The sequence below is a fragment of the Halichoerus grypus genome, chromosome 12 (genome assembly GCF_964656455.1).
Source record: "Halichoerus grypus chromosome 12, mHalGry1.hap1.1, whole genome shotgun sequence".
Taxonomy (NCBI): Eukaryota; Metazoa; Chordata; class Mammalia; order Carnivora; family Phocidae; genus Halichoerus; species Halichoerus grypus.
Window position 1 is genome coordinate 61,253,924 of NC_135723.1, and position 20,712 is coordinate 61,274,635.

At 49.0% G+C, this 20,712-nt stretch overlaps 1 protein-coding gene across 1 annotated transcript in view; it reads left to right on the plus strand.

Moving 5' to 3' along the window:
• The first annotated feature begins 596 nt into the window (after positions 1 to 596).
• Positions 597 to 20,712, plus strand: part of MTURN (maturin, neural progenitor differentiation regulator homolog) — a 31,531-nt gene continuing 11,415 nt past the window's right edge. The window contains exons 1-2 of the mRNA XM_036074476.2: positions 597 to 974; positions 10,177 to 10,299. Coding sequence (XP_035930369.1) covers positions 813 to 974; positions 10,177 to 10,299 — 285 coding nt within the window. The 5' untranslated portion in view covers positions 597 to 812. The remainder of the gene's footprint in view (positions 975 to 10,176; positions 10,300 to 20,712) is intronic.

Sequence of the window (20,712 nt, forward strand, 5' to 3'; positions counted from 1 at the left end):
GAGAGACATTTTTTCTTTTACATCAATCAGAGGACAGAGCTTTGATTTCTGAAAAAGAAAAGCTCCGTTTCCCTTAGATTTTCTCAGCTCCTCCATTGCTAGCCTCAGACAAGATACAAGTTATCAGCAATTCTGTGGGCGTCCCCGGCACTTAAATCGCATTCGGGAAAACACTTTTGCCGACAAGGCCTTCTAACAACGAATAAACGCTAGCCAGGACTACGAGCATTCCCCGCTTCACTGTAAACTGGAAAGCCGCGGATTTCGGGTCCGAGCTGTGACGTCACCGGGCTGGCGGACCGCGGCGCCCGTCTCAGCCTCCGGTGATTGGCTGGGGCGCATGACGTCACGGGACGAGGCGGTGCCGGGCTCGGGAGGACTCCGGGATGCTCCGATGCTCCGGGTTTGCTTATTTAAAAAAAGAGAGAAAGAAAGAAAAAAAAAAAAGAAAGAAAAAGGGTGGTGGGGGCGAACCGAGGAGTCCGCCCCGCCCCGCCCGCCGCAAACCGCACCGCCCGAGAGGGGCGGGCAGGGAGGCGGGGCGGGGCGGAGCCGGGCGCGGCGCCGCGCCGTCCAGGCCGCCGCCCACCCCGTACACACAGCATGTAAACAGTCCCCGCCGGGAGGAGCCCCGGGACCGGAGGGAGCCGCGCCGTCCGGCCCCGCCGCCTGCCCGAGAGCCCGCAGAGCCGCGCGCTGCCCGCCCGGGAGGAGGGCGCCCGAGGAGAGAGGAGGGCGGGCGGGCGGCGGAGGGAGCGGGAGGCGGGCGGCGCGCGAGGAGGCTGAGCGAGCGGCGGGCGCGGCGGGCCAGGATGGATTTCCAGCAGCTGGCTGACGTTGCGGAGAAATGGTGCTCCAACACGCCCTTCGAGCTCATCGCCACCGAGGAGACCGAGCGCAGGATGGATTTCTACGCCGACCCCGGCGTCTCCTTCTACGTGCTGTGTCCGGACAACGGCTGCGGGGACAATTTTGTGAGTGCCGGGGGGAGGGACGGCTGCAGCGGGCGGGAGTGGACGCGCGGCCGCCTCCCTGCTCCCGAGCTGCCGCACGCCGGGGAGGCTGTGGGCGCGGGGTGGAGGCGTAACCGGCTCGGCGTGGCGGTGTCAGCGCTGCGTGGGGGGGGGGGGCGCGGGGGGTGGTGGGCAGGGGCGCCCTTAGAACCCGGGAGCTGGACTGGGGCGGGCTGTTTCGGGGACGCGACCCTGCGGCCCGTGGTTGGTGCTCGGCAGGGAGCTTCTGCCGAGCGTCCCCGCCGCTCACCAGCCCGGGCCGGGGCGCACGGACCGTCCCGCAGGGCCCGGAGTCTCGAGCTTCCTACACCCAGGCGTCCCGTCGGGGTGAGGAATCCCGTTCCCCTCCGGATGCGCAGACACAACTCCTCGAGTTGTCCCCGCCCGGGAGAGCCCCCGCCCCCGTGTGATCCCCTGCGCTGCCGGTTTGGACACAAAGCCTCGGTCCACACTAACGATGCCCCATCTCCTGGACCTTCTTTGCGGAATTACACCCCGGATCTTAAAAACGCACACGCGCGTGCGCGCGCGCGTGCACACACACACACACACACACACACAGGCACGCCTATCCCCCCTCTCCTATGCTTCCATTGCTCCTCTGGGAGCTTCCAGCGAGGTGTGCGGGGCCCGAGCAGGTTCCGTCCGGCGGAGGCGGCGGCCGAGGCCCTGGCGAAGCCCCCGGGTTTTTCCAGATGAGGGGAACCCCCCTCCCCCACCCCACTCCCCCCCCGAGCTGGGAGGGACCGGGACCAGGAACTGCGGGGTCCACCTCTTCCACTTTGTATCCTGCGCCCATTTGGGATCTTGGCGCTGGCAGTTTGGGAAGGGGATGCGGCGGGCAGGGGAGTTGGGGTGGGAGGTGCGCAGAATGGGCGAGGATGGCGCTCCATGAAGTGTTTGTAAGGCCGGGGGAAAAAATAATGGTCCCCAAATGTAAGATGGAGGCGGCTGTGGGCTCGGGTTACCGTGTGGTCGCCGGCTGGAGCCTGGAGCTGGCGCTGCTGCCGCCCCTGCGGACCGAGGTGGGGCGGCGCCGAGGCGCGGCCTGGCGCTGGCCCCTCAGGTGGGGGAGACAAAGCCGAGCCCAGGTCCCGGCCGCCGCGCAACCCTGCCCGCCGCGGGAAGTTCGTAGAGGAGTTAGAGAGACAGCAGGATCGCCTTCCTTGGCCCCCGAGAGACGAAGGCTTGTGTGTGACTTGCTGGGAAGGCATGCCCCTCCCACCACCGGCACCCTAGCCCCACGGACGAGAAGAACACACCTGGGCCCCAGAGTGGGGCACTAGAAGAGAGATGCCTTGGGTGCCAGCCAGATTTGAGTTCTGCCTGTGTGATTCTGGTCAGATGCCTTCCGGCAGCTCAGTTTACACATCAAAAAAATGGGCATAATACCAGCATCCAGGTGATCCATAGATAAAACACCTAACCTCTGTGCAAAACAGCAAAGGCTCCTCAGAGACCTGGGCTTCCCCAGAGTTTAGAGCTCGTCTGTCTTTCTTAAGAGCCTCAATTTTCTCACCTGTAAAGTGAGGTTAATCAGAACACCTCCATCGCAGGGACTTGTGAAGAGCAAGGAAACTATAAATATATGTAGGAACACTGTTACCTGTAGTTAAAATAAGTGTTATTTGTTATTGGGGGGAAATGGGAAATCGTTAAAAAGGGATTTACTCCACTGCAAACATGTGAGAAAACCCCAGGGTTATACTGGAAAGGGCACCAGTGTCCAACTAACTGCCACATTAGGGTTTGATTAGGAGTCCCTCCTAACCCTAGTCTGCCAAGTGGCCTTTCCCACTCCTTACTGTGTGAGATAGAGCAAGAATCACCCAAGGTTCTGGATTTTATGGGGGAGAGTTCCACACAGCCTTCTTGCTGGAACTGCTGGAGACATACCCAAAGAAATTACTCCACGGAGAACCATTGTTGAGAAACATTATGTATATCACAACTTTTTTCAAGGCCATACAAAATATATTTTAAATGTTTTCCCACCTGTGTGAGTAAAATGCTTGAACATATTCACTAACAATTAAATGAAATAGATAAGGAAGAAAGTGGATGGAAGGAAAAAGTAATTCCTTGGGTAGACTGGAACATTCTTAAAGTTTCTGGAGGCCATAATGGACAGCATGCCAACCACCAGAGATTTCTTAGCCCAAATCTCTCCTCAGATCTGTCCCAGACCAGGTTTGTCAAGCTGCCATTTGCCCCTAGTTAAAGGGACTCAGGCATGAAGTAAGTGTCCTGCCTCCGTCCTTTTCCTTTTCCGAGGAAAATCCTGTTAAGTATTAGAAGAAATCTGAGATGAATGGAACTCCCGTAATCCGAAGGATTTATTAACAATAAGAATATTTACATAGCTTTTCTCAATTTACAAAATGTTTTCACGTGACTCATTCATTCATTCATTTATTCATCAAACATTTATTGAGGGCTTGCTTTGCACCAGGCCAGGGCTACCTAGTATATAAATAGGATCTCTGCCCTCACTTTCCTGGGGCCATTCTCCCCATCTAAGAGGCAGTGTGGCACAGTGGTCAGGCTACGTGGGCTTGCACCCCAGCCCCCATGTCTAACTGTGTCCATTGGGGAAAGCTCTTTAATCCCTCTGTGCCATGATTTCCACATCTGTAAACAGGGGAATGATAACATTAGTACCTTTCCAGCAGGCTTGTTTAGAACAGTGCCTAAAATAGGGGTGGTGTTATTAGTGACTTTCTGGCAGTCTCCATACAGCAATCACTCTGGATCTATTTAAAATATAATCCAGGTCATGACCTATGACTCTCCATCTCACCTAAACTGACTTCCTATAACTTTTGACCCTAAAACCTGAGCCCTTGCCCTGGCTTCAAACCCCCACACAGTCTGTCTCCTGCCACCTCTCTGACCTCATATTAGACCAGTCTTCCTCCTTGCTTACTGTGTTTGTGCCATGCTGATTTTTCTGGTCCTCAGACATGCCAAACTCATTCCTGCCTCAGGGCCTTTGCATTTGCTGGCCCCTGTGCCTAGAACATTCTTCCCCCACATCTTTGCAGGGCTAGCTCCTTTATGCCATTCAGGCCTGGGAGAAAACTTCCTGACCACGTATTCCCTCATCTCACCCTCTTTTATTCAAATCACAGCGCTCATTAGTACTTTATACTCTCTTGTTTGTTTTCTGCCTTCCCCATGAGGCTGTAAGCTTCATAAGAGCTATGGCCTTATCTGTCTGATTTATCACTGGATCCCAGAACTTGGAGTAGTATCAGACCCGTGATAGGTGCTCAGCCCATGTGCGTAAGTCACTATCATACCACCGTGCCTTCACCGTGATAGTGAAGAAGGCAGATGTTAAATTTCAAGAATGACAGCTTCAAAGAACAGTAACTACCACTTATGTGCAATTGACTATGTATCAGACACTGTTCTTTGTGTACACAGTAGGTACTTTGTGTATATGTGCTTGTTCAAGCTTAGTAATCCTACAAGGTCCTCTCTGTGATTTTCTCCATTTTACAGATGAGGAAACTGACACATAGCAAGGTGTACTAACTTTTCCATAGCTAATAAATAGTAGAGCAACTTGAACCATAGCCCTATACTGAAAACATAGCGTCCCAGGAATGACAGCTGCAAGGGCGGCTTCTTATTGGGCCTCACAAAAAGTCTGTGAGTTAGGTATGAACCCCATTTTGTAGGTGAGGAAACAGGCTCCATTGAAGGGAATCTATCCAGGACTATGCCTCTAAGAAATGACAGCCAGGACTTGAGCTCAAGCCCAGAGGCCTGTCATTTGCACCATGCAGAGTGTCAAGCCAGGAGCTCCAGAGGGCCTGGGGAACAAGGGCTTCCTTTTATTTTCCTTCCACTTGGGCAGCTCCTCGGTCCCTTGTGCACTGTTTCCTCTTCTCATCTTGCAGGCCACCCTGTTCACACCATCCCTTTCCGCACTGCTGCCCTGATTCAGGCCTGTCTCTATGGACAGTGCACAAGGTCAGCTCCTGGGATAAAATGAAGCTGCCTTTGCCCTCTATGTTGGGCAGTCAGGGACAGAGCCAGCCCTGGCCTGCTCTACAGGTGCGACAGGGAGGGGCCGAGAGCTCACAGACAGGTGGCATGCTCCCTTCTGCCAACACAGAAGGTCCGGAGGGCTTCGTCAGGCTGCAGGAGTGGGGTGTTGGCATCCACTAAGGTACCAGCCGGACAGAGGGGCACGTGTGCATGCTCTCCTGGGCATGGCAGCACCAGCTGCTTTCCGTCCTTGTCGTAGGCCAGGAGAAAGGAGCTCTAAACCAAGAACGCTGCCCTGCGGCTCCCTGGCGCCTGGGTGCTCATGACTGGAGAAGGGGAGGGCTGCCTTATTGTCCTATTTTTTCTGCCAACCCATCAAAAACATGTTTGGATCTAAAATTTGGTACAGTTTATCCCTCCTCAATGTGAAAACAAAGATAGCAGTTGTCACTCTATTGAAGAAAAAAGGCTCTATTTATAGAAGGGCCATGTGATTTAATTTTAAGAGTGTGTATACATATATTTGTATATATTTTCCCCCATTTTTGTTCTAGGCATGTCTCTATTCTTAACTATGTGACCAAATAACAGCGTTTTCATTTTGGAGAAGAAAACAGAACTTGTCTAAATGAGATTGCATCACCTCATGTGGTGGGACAGTGGAGAAAAAGCACCTTCTTGTCCAATTTAAACTCACCCTCAGTTTCCTCCTATGTCAAATGGGGATAATCATACCTATATTACGGTATTATTGTGGGGATTAAATGAGAGGCCATGGTAACTGTAAAGCTTACCACAATGGCTGTGCATTATTCATATAGAGATTCTTTAGGGGAAAGCATATGTCTTTAGTATATTCATGAAGTGGTCATCCTGAGGAGAGTGAAGTTATGCTAATATGAATTTCAACAGATGGGAAGAAGCACTCTGGGCTCCTGCTAAATGAGAGGCAGTCTGTAGGCTATCCCCTATCATCTTGCTAACCACACTGTATTATTATTTTCTGTGACTTACAAATGAAGGAGCTGAGGCTCGGGTTGAATGTGTGCTCACCTCTGTTGATATCTTGGCTTTGCCCCTTGCTCTCTGTGTGACCACAGACAAGTTGCTTAACCTCTCTGAGCTTCAGTTTCCTCCTTGGTAAAATGTATCAGTGGTCGGTACAAAGAGCAGGTCATAGGTATGGCCAGCCACACTCTTCTTACCCTGTGCAGAAGTATTTTGGGTGGGATGAGATGGCGTGTAGCTTTTCTCTTTTAGCATCTCTTCAATGGACAGCAGTCAGTTTTGGGTTAAGCCACACTAACTCAAAATCGACTCCCCGGTACTAATGATGGCAGAAACCCCACATGGCAGTGCTACAGTGAGAGTGAGGCCCCTGGCGATGAATTTTCCCTCCGATGACTGAGTCCAGGGAGGAGAAAGAGGTGTGTTCTTTGCCCCCCAGCCACCCCCCCACTCTGCCTAAGCACCAGGAAGCCAAGCGCCATGCCTGCAAGTGTTAGAACAGTAGGAGCACACAGACTGTGCTCAGAAAGATATTTGCAGGATTGAATTACCATAGTGGTCTAAGACCATTTTGGGATGAGCTGGGTGTTCTCATCTATACTATAGAAAACAGAAAGGTGTTCATTTTCCTGTGTGCAGATGCCACGGTTCTAATGTCTTAAGCTGGACAAACTTTGATGCTAAACTCTGGTCCAACTTAATGACAGAAGGGCCACAGATGGCCTGTTTTAAAATCAAAGTTCTCATCAGGGATTTTCATTCCCGCCCCCAAATATGATTCGTCAAAGTTCTGCTCTGGTTCTGGTTCTCACAGTGTGGGCCCAAAACCAGCAGCATGAGCAGCACCCGGAAACCTGTTGGCAATGCAGATTCTTAGCCCTGCCCCTAGCAGTTGTGTCTTAATAAGTTGAGGGATGGGGAAGGGGGGGTGTTGTGGTGCTTGCTGAAGCTTGAGGACCACTGCTGTCCTCTCCTTCAGAAGCCTTCCCTTGGTATTCCTCCTATTATAAGGTGCCTTAGCTCTCACTGCATGGTTGGAAAGTCAATACATTCTGTACCTAGATTTATATTTGCCAGAGAGTTACATTGTTCAAAGCCACAGGTTCTCTGACCTCTGCTATAGTTTTTTCATGGCCAAAGTGGCTGTTTGGTTGAATTTCCAAGTCGGAGTCATTGTGGACACACCCGGTGGTGCAGGGTTCTGGGTCTTCAATCACCCATTTATCTTTGTTTAAGACTAGACCCCAGGATCTGCTTTCAGCAGCATCAGCCCAGCCACCAGACATTCTGTCTGCCCTCTCCGGGTTTTAGAATGGGCCCCTCTCTTTTTCCTCAGAAATGACCCTCAGTCCATCGCCTGTTCTGAAGAGCTCATCTGTTTTTTCCGGGGGCACTGCCTCGGGCCACTGATGGAACCTCCTTCTCTGCATAGGCCTGTAGAAAGCCGAAGAGGCAGTCTGCGTCCCATCCACAGCAAAGGGCCAGGCCTGTTTCCCTGGCACTGTTGGTCCTAATCTCACTTGGTTTTATATTCTTCTCCTTCCATTGTTTTCTCTCTGTCCTTATTTTCCCAACTACAGACTCTTACCTTGTCTTTTACGGGTCTTTAATGACTGCCTTGATTCATTTCGGAAGGAAACAAGTTTCAATAAATAAACCTGAATACTTTCTGTGATGAGCTACTGTGGGTATGAAACAATTAGCATTAACTAAGGGATGTCCTTTAAGCGGCCACGAGCACCTGAGTTGGTCTGACTCCAAACCCCACGCACCCTCGTGTTATCATAGGGGCAGGGATTTGCTTAAAACTTTTTTAAACCCACAAAACCAACACAACTGAGAGTTAGACAGCCAAATCAAGGAGATTTAGGCAGACTAGACAGAAGGTTCTTTAGCAGGTGGTAAGTCTTCCTGCTCCAAAATATATTCATAAGTCAGCAACTCCAGAAGCGGAGCAATGAAAATTGTGGCCTGAACACTCTCCTCACGAGGTTAGAAATGCCCTAGAGACACTTAGAGAACCTGTCTGATTTCCAAGCAGTAGTGGATATGAGGCAAGTCTGTTGCCTGAGTGATATACTTTCCTTAGTTTACTTTGTAATTTAAAGCCCAAATATACTTTCAAAAGTAGATATCCAAGGTTCTCATAGCTACACCGACTGGTGAATGAACTAGAACTCAGGTTGCCTTGGGCACTGTTCTCCGTGAAATCACAGTGGGTGTCTCATTTGCTCACCGCGTGCCCTTCAGCTTGGGGCAGGTGGAAAGCCAGCCCATGCCCTTCCTCCGCCTTCTCCTGCCCACACAAAAGAGGTGAGAGGGTGCTTAGGCCCACCGCCCACCATTTATTGAACATCCACTGCATGCCGGCCAGGCACAGTGCCAGGCACTTAATGAACTTTTTCCTTTTTCTCTAATTGTTACAAGCCTAGGAAAGGCAGGATTATAGCTTTCTATTGTGCGGTGCTGGATATTAATCCCATCTTTCACTTGGTTAAGAATTTGAAACATGCTGGACCTTTAAAAAATGTGAGCATGGAAATGGGTGCTGAGCAGAGCTTATATGAAAGCAGGACTTTATTGTTCTTGCTGAATCCCTGCCGCTTGAGAATGAAGTGTGGTGATGGATCTAAAAGCACTTTGTGCTATTACACTTTTGTACAATGTAAGAGACTATTACATAAGTGGCATTTCGGTGGCTCGACAACTGTAAGGGTCTCTAATTAATAGGGAATTGTGTTTGAGCTATTGTCTAAAGTTAGAGAATCTAGAAGTTATCTTTGTTAGGTCGGGGCAGAAGTTCCTCCAGAAGTCTGCTGGAATTAAAGCAGTGCGTGTGTCAGAAATGGAACTTTACTTCTACAAAACACAGATAATTTGGGGGGGGAAATGGCGCATTAGCACCTAGGTGGTCTCTTGGACCTGAGTGGTATTTTAAGTCTGTAGGTCCTGTTCTTAGAAATGCTGCCAAGGAGAAGGAAGGAGGTGAAATGTGTTTCTCGAGTGATTGACATAGAACTTTCTGGGGTGATGCCCTAATCATTGTATTAATGGAAGGGAGCAAGGGCGTGCTTGGCATAGACTATTTCTCCAAATAGATCTTGTCTCCTGCTGCCTCGTTTCTGCTCCTTGCTTTAATTTGCCAGCTGTCTTCCTCCCTCCCACGCCACTACACTTTTCCACCAATGGTGGAGCTGTCATGGATTGGTCCCCTCTAAACAGTGACTCTTGGTCAGATACCCTGACTTTACCCTGGTAGCCCAGCGCCTCTCCCTAGCTCAGAGATGCCGAGCGGGGGGTTCTGCACTTGGGATCCCTCAAGCCTGTTTCTTGGGCTTATTCCCGATCTTTGAACATTATGGGAGAGACTTGTCTGGTCTTCAGGAGGTGCTAAAACAGATATCCTCATGTGGGAAAACAAACAAACAAAAAAACCAAACCTTGTCTAGCCTTAAGAAAAAATAAACCCTAAAACCGGTCTCCTCTTGATGCATGTTACCATTGGGAAGCAAGCCCTCTTGGAGCATTTGTAAAGAAGGTGAGCTTTCAGAGAGCCTTTGCTTCTCTATGACCCCTGCAATGGCTTTTCTGGGTGTTCTTGTAAATTCATTTCATTTTTGTTTTGTTTTAATTCATTTCATCTTAAAGTAAATATACCATCACCCCCACTCACAGGCTCATCTGAGTAAAGAATGTCTCATTGCAAGTTAGTGGTTACAAACTATGCTTAATTAACCCCTCAGCTATAGTTGAAGGCGAGGTTAGAGATCCTGCAGGCTCTTGGTTCTTCCTCCCTGATGCTTTAAAACCCCCCTTACCCAGCTCAAGAAGAAGGACTGTGGAAATTGTGGGTGGGGGACTATTGATCCCCCCGCCTTTTTTGCTACTGCTGAGCAGATCTGCTGGTGAATCGAGCAGGTGAGATTATGGACGGAAAGCACAGGGATTTTCTACGGGGTAGGCATTTTCTCATCCCTTTCAATACAAGCGAATCAAGAATGAGCGTCAGAATTTTACTTGGGAACAGAGGCCTTCAAATTTCTGTCATTCAAAAAAAAAAATCTTTTGGGCTTTTCGAATTTCACACTGAGGGTAATGACTGTGTGTCTTTTTTTTTTTTCCTCCCCTCCCCCCGCCCCTGGCTGTGGGCACGTAGCACGTGTGGAGCGAGAGCGAGGACTGCCTGCCTTTCTTGCAGCTAGCCCAGGATTACATCTCCTCCTGCGGCAAGAAGACGCTCCACGAAGTCTTGGAAAAAGTCTTCAAGTCTTTCAGACCTGTAGGTGCCTGCTTGGCTTCCAAAGCCATCTTGTTTTCTACAGTGATTGTGCTCAGAATTACAGGGACGGTGGGGAAAGTGGGCAAAACCTGGGATGACTAATTGTTTTTCTCTTGTCTGCTTTGTGGCTTAAAGATAGCAGCGAGGGGAAGGAGGGAGAGGGCGGGGAGGGAGGGGGGAACGGGATGTGACACAGCTGTTTGTTGCAGGAATGATGGTTATTTCTAGCATCACTTGAGAATCTCTGATAGGGTGGGAAGCAGACAGAGCCTTGATGAGACTTCTGAGTATTCCTGCTCTTGTCCAGTAGACTTAAGGCCAGAATGCTTGGAAGCGCCGTGGAGGTTCTCTTACCATAGTGAGGCCTATATTTGGGGAGCTGCCGGCAGGCTACATGCAGGATGTGCTTCCATGTCTATGGGTACGGAGAAGGATGAAAGTGGTTACTGGTTGTGTTCTTCGCTCTTTTTATAAACTCTCTAGTAGAGAGCTCGCTTTCTGCCTGCCACCCCCCCCCCCGCCCCACCCCAGTGTAGGATTTAAGAATCTGTATATCCGGGGCTAGCTGACAGTTTGTTTTCATTCTAGCTGAAAAACGTGTAAAGTGAATTCTCACCCCTATTTTGAACATGACCTATTTCCCTTTATCTTTATTGGGAGGTAAAGTCACATTACTGGTGTCATGACACTCCTCCCCGCCCTCCCTCCAAGTTCAGTTCCCTGCCCACCATAAATTCTCTACAACTTCAATGATACTTGCTCTAGAATTTTTTTTCAGATCTTTTAAAAGAGTATCTACTTCTCTGTTGCAATTTTCAAGCTTGCCTTTCAGTGCTCTGAACATAGTGGGCATGATTGCATGGTCGTGTGAGAGACTGTCTGACGTTCCAGTATTTTAAGGTTTGTAAGTCTGTTTCGTTGCCTTTTGTTTCAACTGGCTCTCATTCTTGGTATCTGGTCTCTTTGCGTCTTGGATTATCTCTGTGTACTGGTTATAGTATTTGAAAATGTGTATTTAGGAGTAAATCGAAGCCTGAGGTTAATGTACCCTCCTCCAGAGGGGATCTTGATCTGTTTCTGCTGGGGCTTGGGAGGCCCTATCAGCCTGAGACCACCTTCAAACAATTTAAGACATGTGGTTCTTAGAACTCTCCAGGTGATGAAAAACCAGGCTGCACGTCTGCTTCCTTCTAGTCCATCCTTGTCCTGAGAGCTGTCTTATTAGTCCATTCAGGCTGCTGTAACAAACTATCAGAGGCTGAGTGGCTTATAAACAGCAGCCATTTATTTCTCACAGGTGCAGAGGCTGGGAAGTCCAAGATCAAGGTGCCAGTAGATTCGGTGTCCAGTAAGGGCCCACTTCATAGACAGACAGCTGTCTGTTCGCTGTAACCTCACATGGTGGAAGAAGAGGGAGATGTCTCTAGGGCCTGTTTTATAAGAACACTAATCCCGTTCATGTGGGCTCCACATTCATGACCTAATCACCTCCCAAAGATCCCACCTCCTAATACTGTCCCCTCAAGGGTTAGGATTTTAACATGTGAATTTTGCAGGGACACAAACATTCAGACAATAAGAGGTCTTTGGGATCTCAGCTTAAAGTGGGGATGGCTTATCACGGTGTGCTCCTTTGGAAGACCCTGGGTTTGACTTTGGTCCCCCTAGCTCTTAGAGTAGGCCAGGAATGCAGTAAAGTTTCTGGCTGTTTCTTTCTAGGTCAACAGATGCCCTCAGGACAAAAGCAGCTTTTTATGTTTACCTCTCTAGGTTCTAATTCTTCAATATATTTAAGAAGGCATTTTTCACATTTAATCCAGCTTTTTTAGTTCTCTGAGCAAGAGTTGGTCCCAATCACTCAATCCACCATTACAAGAAATAGAATTTCAGTGGCTTTTCTCACTCTCTCTGATCTGTATCATTTATCTAGCCAATTTGTTTTTTCTTTCTTAATTTTCTAAGCCTGCTTGGCTCATTCAGAACAGACTCGTGACTGAAAAGTACTGATCTATCCTTCATGCATTCCATATATATTTATGAGTACCCGACTACTCTGTTCCAGCACTTAATTCAAACAGATGAAAATCTTATCCTTATATTCTAGTGGCGGTGGGGGGACAAGGTAAATAAGTCCAGCACATGAAGTATTAGTGATAAGTGCCAAGGAGAAAAAATGGGTAAGTTGGGGTAAGGCAGTAAGGAGTGTCAGAGGTACTGGATTTTTTTATTAGGAGACCAGAGGAAGCTTCACTATGAAGTTCACATTTGAGTACGACTTGAAGCGTGAATCATGAGGAAATCTAGGGGAGAGCTTTCCAGGTAGAGAGAACAGCAAATACAAAGGCTGGGAGGGGGGCGGAGGTGGGTGGGGAGAAGAAATCAGTGTTCAGGGAACAAGGAGGGGCTGATGTGGCCCGAGTGGAAGGGTGGTGGGGAAGAGCAAGAGAGGAGCCGGAGGTATTTCAGGGGTTTGCAGGTCACAGAAGGATTTAGGTTTTACTCTGGTGTGATGGGAGTTTGAGTGCAAGAGGGATCCGACTTGGGGCGCCTGGGTAACTCAGTCGGTTAAGCATCTGCCTTTGGCTCATGTCATGATCTCATGGTCCTGGGATCGAGCCCCGCGGTGGGCTCCCTGCTTGGCGGGGAGTCTGCTTCTCTCTCTCCCTCTGCCCCTTCCTCTGCTCCTGCTCTCTCCCAAATAAATAAATAAAATCTAAAAAAAAAAAAAAAACCCAGAGGTATCTGACTTCACATTTTGAAAAGCTCCCCTGTGACCAGTTGAGAATAGGCAGCAAGGGGCGGGTGGGAGCAGGGGGACCAGTGCAGAGGCCGTTGGGTCACACAGGGGAGAGGATGAGGGTCACGGTGAAGGTGGAATGAAGGGGTCAGACTCTGGACTTGCTGGCGGGGCCACAAGTGGGGAGTGAGAAAAAGAAGGCAAGGATGATCCAGAGTTCCTTGCCCGCACAATGAAGGGAATGGTGCTGTCCTTTACTGAGATGGGGGAGGCTGCAAAAGGAATAGTTGGGCGCCCATACTACCAGGAGCTTGGTTTGGGGCACGTCACTGTCAGAAATGCCTATTAGACATCCAAGCAGAGATATCAAAGTAGGCAAATTTTTTTTTAAAGATTTTATTTAGTTACTTCACAGAGAGAGACACAGCGAGAGAGGGAACACAAGCAGGGGGCATGGGAGAGGGAGAAGCAGGCTTCCTGCGGAGCAGGGAGCCCAACGTGGGGCTCGATCCCAGGACCCTGGGATCATGACCTGAGCCGAAGGCAGACGCTTAACGACTGAGCCACCCAGGAGCCCCCAAAGTAGGCAAAATTTTTAAAAAATTGACCCCCCCCCCAGGGGCACCTGGTGGCTCAGTCGGTTAAGCATCCCACTTGATTTTGGCTCAGGTCATGATCTTGTGGTCCTGGGATGTAGCCCGCCCCCCCCCCCAAGGCTCTGTGCTCAGCGGGGAGTCGGCTTCAGATTCTCTCTCCTCCTGCTCACTCTCTCTCTCTCAAATAAATAAATAAAATCTTAAAAGAAAAATTGAACCCCTCAAGTCTTAACCAGAAAAAAAATCTATTCGCCAATGAGATCCACTTTGCAGCTGGTGTCCTCATGGGGGTTGCATTCATGGCCCCACCACCTGGTTTTCTTCCTGTGCCCCTTCTCCTGGATGGCAAGCAAAATTCCTACAGAATTGGCCTCACTGGAGAAGGCGAGCTTCCGCCAGAACTCGTTTTGCTGTTTTTCTTTACCAAGAAGACCTGGCCGCGTTTCGGCAACCAGGCAGCCACATGGAGAGGGAAAGAAATGAATGCAGTCCAAGAAAATCCAGGTGCATAGCTGAATGCAAGTGGGTTGTTTGAACATTTTCTTTCAGATTCTGCTGCCGCGTGCCCTGGAGACACACAGACTTGATCTGATGTCGGACTTCCAGGGTCCCCTTCTAGAGCAGAGCCTGACATTCTAGGCAGGGCTGTGCTCCCCAGGAGAGGAGACTCCCCGGTACAGCGCCCCTCTGGTGGGGGAGTTGATATGTGCCAGGCGCCCTCTGGCTGGGCTATTTTGCCCCTCAGGGAGAGGCGGGTGGGAGGGCCGGGCAAGGTGAAGTGCAGGCAGGGCTTTGGGTTTCCCTCAGCCAGGATGTGCCCCAGGTTGGATGATTCGAGGAGCATGACAGCCCACAACAAGGACCTTCTGCTGGAGGTCCACAGGAAACTTTCCCCGCTCTCCTCCACTCACGGGTGTGGTTCCTCCCACTGCTGCTATTTGTCTGTTGGTTTCATGTAAGGGAGCTTTGTGTTTAGAAATAAGACCCAGAGGGGCGCCTGGGTGGCTCAGTCATTAAGCGTCTGCCATCAGCTCATGTCATGATCCCAGGGTCCTGAGATCGAGCCCCACATCCGGCTCCCTGCTCAGCGGGGAGCCTGTTTCTCCCTCTGCCCCTCACCCCGCTTGTGCTCTCTCTCTCTCTCTCAAATAAATAAATAAAATCTTTAAAAAAGAAGAAGAAGAAGAAGAAGAAGAAGAAGACCCAGCACAAGGGCTTGCCCAACTTTGCACACTGTGCTTTCCCCCTTCTCCTCTCGTGTGTGCCTTCCCCCCACCGAAACGAGCAGTATCACAGTCAGAGTCCTCCCCCGACACGTAAAGAAATCTGTTGTTGGATTTGAAAAGCAAAAAAAGTTTTTCTTTTCCTTTTTCTCCATCTCACTCCTCCTCTTTTTTCACTATTTCTTCATCCCATTTTCAACAAAATATATTGATCATTTGCTATTTGCCAAACACCACTTTGGAGAGTGAGGAGCAGGATGCAGTGCCCAGTTCTTGCCCTCGAGGAGCTGACTTTCTGGTAGGAGAGACAGCCGCGAAAACGTACGTGTTACAAGGCGGAGTCCAGACACTCTCCTAGGTACTGTGCAGAATTAGCAAAGGAGTTCCATTCCCCGCTGTGCTTACTCCACTTTGGGGAAATATTTCCTAAGAGGACGTTAGTGACCTTGTACCGCAGGGTGTTGTTGGTAGTCTCTACCTAGTTGTGGAGGCTCAGGATATTACATGTTGAGGACCCCAAGCTTGGTGGGCAGGCCGCTCTGGCACTTGCTGGCTGTGTGACCTCAGCCAAGTTACTTAACCTCTCTGTTTCTCATTTTCTTCACTTGTAAAATTAGGAAACAAATGATGATCGTTCCCTCAGGGATCTATGAAGATCAGGTGATGCGGTTCTTGTCAAGTACTTAGTACATTACACAGGCTCAGCACTGAATGAATGCTGGCAGTGATCTGGACGGGATGAGCACATGAGGCAAAACACTGTTGGGAAGTGAGTAGGCCTTAGTGAAACCTTCTGCAGGACTCTTAGATCTTTGTTGGAGAGAGAAAACAATTGCTAAGTGATTTCCACACACGCTTTCAACATGTGATTTCAACACATGATTTCAACAGAAGCATCCAGCTAAGGTAAGGGATTTTTAAGGAAGTATTATTGGGGTATTATAGGCAGAAGTTTATCAACACTGGTTTTGGCAAAATAATAAACATCCACATTCAGTACCTCATCCATGCACCTCACTGGTTAGAGGCTGGGGCTGCAGAGAGGACGGAAGCAACCATCCCCTAGAGGGGCATATGAGCAAAGAGCCTCTGGGCGACAGGGTTATGGCTGATACTTTTTTTCTTCTTTTCTGTATTTCCTAAATTTTCAGTGTTGTCACAGAAAACATTATCAGAAACTATGTTGTGTTTTTTTTCAAACCTGTATTGTCTACAGTGTGTAAGAAGGGCTAGGAATATCAGATGCGAGTGGGCTCACCGAGGAGCAAAGTGCCGGGCAGTGGCTTCCTGAGAAGCTGAGACCTGGAGACATGGCAGGAGCCAGACGGGCTCAGAGGGGAGGAGAGCTGGCCAAGAAGGAAGTCCAGAAGGGCCCATCATGGCCCCGCGGCTCAGAGTCCTCAGAGATGCCCCCTGGGTGGGGGAAGGTGGCTCAGCCCTGCCCTGGCCTGTCGGGCTCCCCTGCCCTTGTGGCCTCTAGCAGGTCACTTGACCTCAGTGTCCCCATCTTTAAAACAGGGGTCATGCCTGTCTTGCTGTCTTGTGGATTCTTGCGGAGCTTCAAAAGCAGACTAAGAGTGCAAAGGACTGTCAGAGCCTGTTCACACTGCTGAGGTTCGTCTCAATTTCTGGTTCCCTGGGTGAATTCATGACTCTGGATGCAGCCGGGCAGCTCCCCTCCCAGAGGGACACACCTTTGGCTCCTCCTCCAGGGGCCTCCCAGCTTGGACCTTGTTCCTGCTGGAACGTCCTATCCAAACCGTACCTGTATGTAAATGACAGCGCCGAGCAGGCTGTCATTGGCATCCGCGAGCGGGCAGGTTTCTCCCTGTCATGCAACCAGTGAAGGCCTCAGAGACACCCATCAAGAGCCTTGATAAATGCGAATTGGAGAATCACTGGAGTCTTACATTTTTCTTGTTTAAGTGGCCCTTGGTTGACAGTTGCTGGTCATCACATGATTGAGCTAGGTAATAAAATAGCAGTTATGGATCTAAATAATGGTGATTGTGCCATTTATTTTTTTCTTCAGTGTTTTCATATCTTTTATTTACTGACAACTGAAAGGCTTCCCCTCGTTAAAAAACAGTTCACAAGAGAAGAGAGAGCTCACTGTTTCCAGTTGAGCTGCAGAATCGAACCTTATCGTTGCCCTTTCAGTTTCTCTCAAAGCTTTATTTTATTTTATTTTATCTTGGACTATTACTCCTCCTCCTCTTACTAGCGCTGTGGACATTAGGGTCGTGAGGCATCTGTTATAACAACATTGTGTGCTGTTCGGTTGATGTTGCTTTGATGGCCCTACCTGGAGTTAGAGCCCATGGTTCCCCATGTTTTCTTGCTCTCTTTGACCCTGGTCCCCTCCCTGGGGTTGCTGTTCCAGCTCCATGTTTTTTCTTTCAAAAAACAGACACTTCTTTCTACCAGCAAAATTCCCCTAGTTCTAGCTCGTGGGCCTGAGCAAGATTAATATTTTCAGTTTACCAGTAATGGGTGAGGAACCAGGGATTAAACCCCACAGGAAAACCCTTTGTGACCCAGAAAAAGTCCAGTTCTTGCTTCTACTCTTATCATCTGGTTAAGAGCCTGGAAGAAGAGAAAGAATCCACCTGTGGGAAGCTGCCCCAATGGGTCAGAAAGTCTGATAAGAAAAGATTATGCACTCATGTGGGTTTTAGTAAAAGACATTGAATGTTGATAAGCTTATCATAGCTTTTGTTTTCTGCTCACGTATGAAATTTCAAACGTGTGTATTTTTTAGGAAATACAATGGCTCCTGAAAGTAAGAGAGTACTTACTCGTCTTGCCCATTTGGGTCTTATATCCATCTTGCCACCTACCCCTTTTTTCTCCTTTTTTTTGGACCGACTGACCAGGATCTCGTTGTAGGTTTCTTGGTACCCCCAGCATCATTGATCATTAAGATAAACAGTGGCAAATTCCCCAAAGCTCTAGGGTAATACTTAATCCAGAGTATGTTTTTGGACCAGTGTATCCCCATCACCTGGGAGCTTGTTAGAAATGCAGAATCTCAGGTCCCACCTGAGACCAGCTGAATCACAATCCACATTGTAAGTAGATCTCTGGGTGAATCACATACATAGTAAAGTGCTCCAAGGAGTCCTCTGGAAGGAGCTTCCAGGGACCTCTGAAGTCATAAGACACTTGCTAAAAGCACCCTAGCTAATTGTGCCCTCCAAAGCAGAGACGTCCTCTCCCTTTCTTCCATAGACACACTCTAGCTCCCTGTGCTGAGCGAGGGCCACCTTTGGAGACAGCAGATGCGAAATGCCAGCTAAATGTGTCCTCAGCTAGTTTACCCCACTTTCTCAAAGACCTGGAGGGAGTCCTGAAGATCACTGATATTCTCCTGGGTCTAAAGAACTTTCATTCTCAAGCATTGGCATTTCTGCCTTTCAAGTACCACCCTGTTTGGGTGGATGGGCCCCAGAAGTTTTTATGTGATCATAAGTTGCCCAAAGGCACTTTCATGCACAGCAAACCCCTGGAAGTGTCAACACCGTTGTTCAGGGTTAACATAAAGATTTTTTTCCAGTCAACTGAAAAAATTTTACTGAACAGAATTAATGATTATGACTATTAAAGTAATTTAAGTATATCAGATAGGATTTCTTGGCCTGTATCCTTTTCTTTATAAGAATGTATACATACAGTAAAAGCAAGAAGCCCAGAATCCTTACCAGTCTGTTTGTATCCCTGTGTTTGGCATATCTTCTTGACTCTTAAAAATTTGGGTCCAGGAGCGCCTGGGTGGCTCAGTCAGTTAAGCATCTGACTCTTGATCTCAGCTCAGGTCTTGATCTCAGGGTTGTGAGTTCAAGCCCCACGTTGGGTTCCACGCTGGGTGTGGAGCCTACTTTAAAAAAAAAAATGGATCCAGAAGTTAAATGTCAACTTAACCTGCCATAGATGGGACTAAAGACAGAGGTGGGAATGCTGGGTTATTACTTGTCTGTATAGTATTCTTTGCAATCCCAGGCAAATTATAGTTCTAGTGCTTTTTCTGTTCTCCTCTGTGCTTTTCTCAATTGTACATACTTTAAATGTAGACATTAATGTTGCGCATTGAATTTTTTAAAGGCTGTGTTACTCAGTAGAAGACATTGAAGCCTCCAGCTGTAGGAACAGCCCTGGCAGCTGGAAGGGAATCTCCCGGGTACCTGGTGGGTGAGGTTGTAGTCTGTGATCTGATGGCCTGGGTTTGAATTCTGGCTCTGATGCTAGGGGACTCTATGCAACTTACGCAGCCTCGCTAGGTCTTATCTGTAATAGGGGGATAATACCTACCCCATAGGGCTGTCATGAAGACTAACGGAATTAATATATGTAAGGCTGCCTAACTCCGTGCCTAGCAGACAGTAACATAACCAATATTAACTATCATTATTAAATCTGAAGTATGACCAGGTTGATCTGTTGAATGGCACGCTGGCTGTGAGTCTGAGAATCAAGTGAGGAGGCTAATAGAGTTGAGTTTCTTACTCCTCTTCCTGCTTGTTGTATACTGATTAACAGTGAGCTGGTTCAAAAGCAGCACAGCCGAAGGGAGAGGGAGAGGCAGGGGCTGGAGGCCATCTCCCCTTGAATAACTGAACTGCTGTGCTTTAAAATGAGAAGCCAAGATAATAGGACCTAACTCACGAATTCACCTAAGGCTCTACAGCTTGCAGCCCATGGCCACATTCACTTTCTCATTTCCTCTCTGTAGTTTCTCTGGACATAGAGCAGGTGTCATGGTTCCCACTTTACAGAGAGGGATGCTGAGGCTCAGCAAAGGGAGTGGCTTGGCAGAGGTCCCCAACTAGAGCCCTGGCTTCTGGATGCCGGGTCCAGTGCCTTTTCCACACAGCCTTTCAGTGAGTCTGCAGACCCTGCACTATGATGCCTTGGAAGTCGGGAAGGCCAGAGAGAACTGCTTCTGTTCTTTCGTCCTCGTGGAAGGGTCAGGAGTGAGCAGTTCTGGAAACTGCATCCCAGGGAAGGGCCTTACACATGCTGATGCTCTAGACCTGAAACTATGTGCTTTGGGTTCACAGCAAAGGGAAGGTGGGGAGCTAGGCAGAAGAGAAGTGGTAATGGTTTCGTACTTGGCTGACTGGGACCTCTTCTACAGAGCACCCTAAGTCAAGGAGAGGAAGGGTGTTGAGGGGTACCTATGGTTGGGGCCCGTGTGAATTACTCAAGTGTATCATGAAAAAGAATAACCAGTGGTACGTGTCTTTAGGACAGGACGGCAGTTGTGTAGATGTGTGCCTCGACTGTCCTCTCTTTACCCATGGCTGCATGGCGAATTGACCACAGTCTTTCCCACTGAGCCTTGGAATCCTCAACCCAGGGCTCCAGGCAGCCACTACCCCTCAGATCTGTTAAGTGAGAGGGAACCCATTGGCCATTCCTCTTTTAAGGGGTATCCCTTCAGTGCACTGAGGAGTCACATTTATTGTTGAATTAATGCATCCTCTGTTGGCATCTAGGTGATTCTGGGGTTCTCGGTAGGGGCAACAATATTTCTGTTTTATCAGCAATTTGAATATCATCACTCATTCGACACTTTCACCTTGCTGTGTCACCAAGCAGCTCTTCAGATAAAAAATGGAACATCAAAATACTCGCCATCTGTGTTCGTTGTAGCCATCTTTTCTCTCTCTTCAGAGACGAATGTTATCTTGTGCTCATTCCACCGAGATGTGAGAGGGTGACGGCAGGAGGAGAAAGGGGCTTCTTGCTTCCCCCAAGCACACACGAGATTGCTCCACACTGTCCAGGCTAGCGGAGATGCGCTCCTCCCACCCCACCCCTCCGAGTCAACAGTGGCCCTTTGAGACAGCTGCGGTCC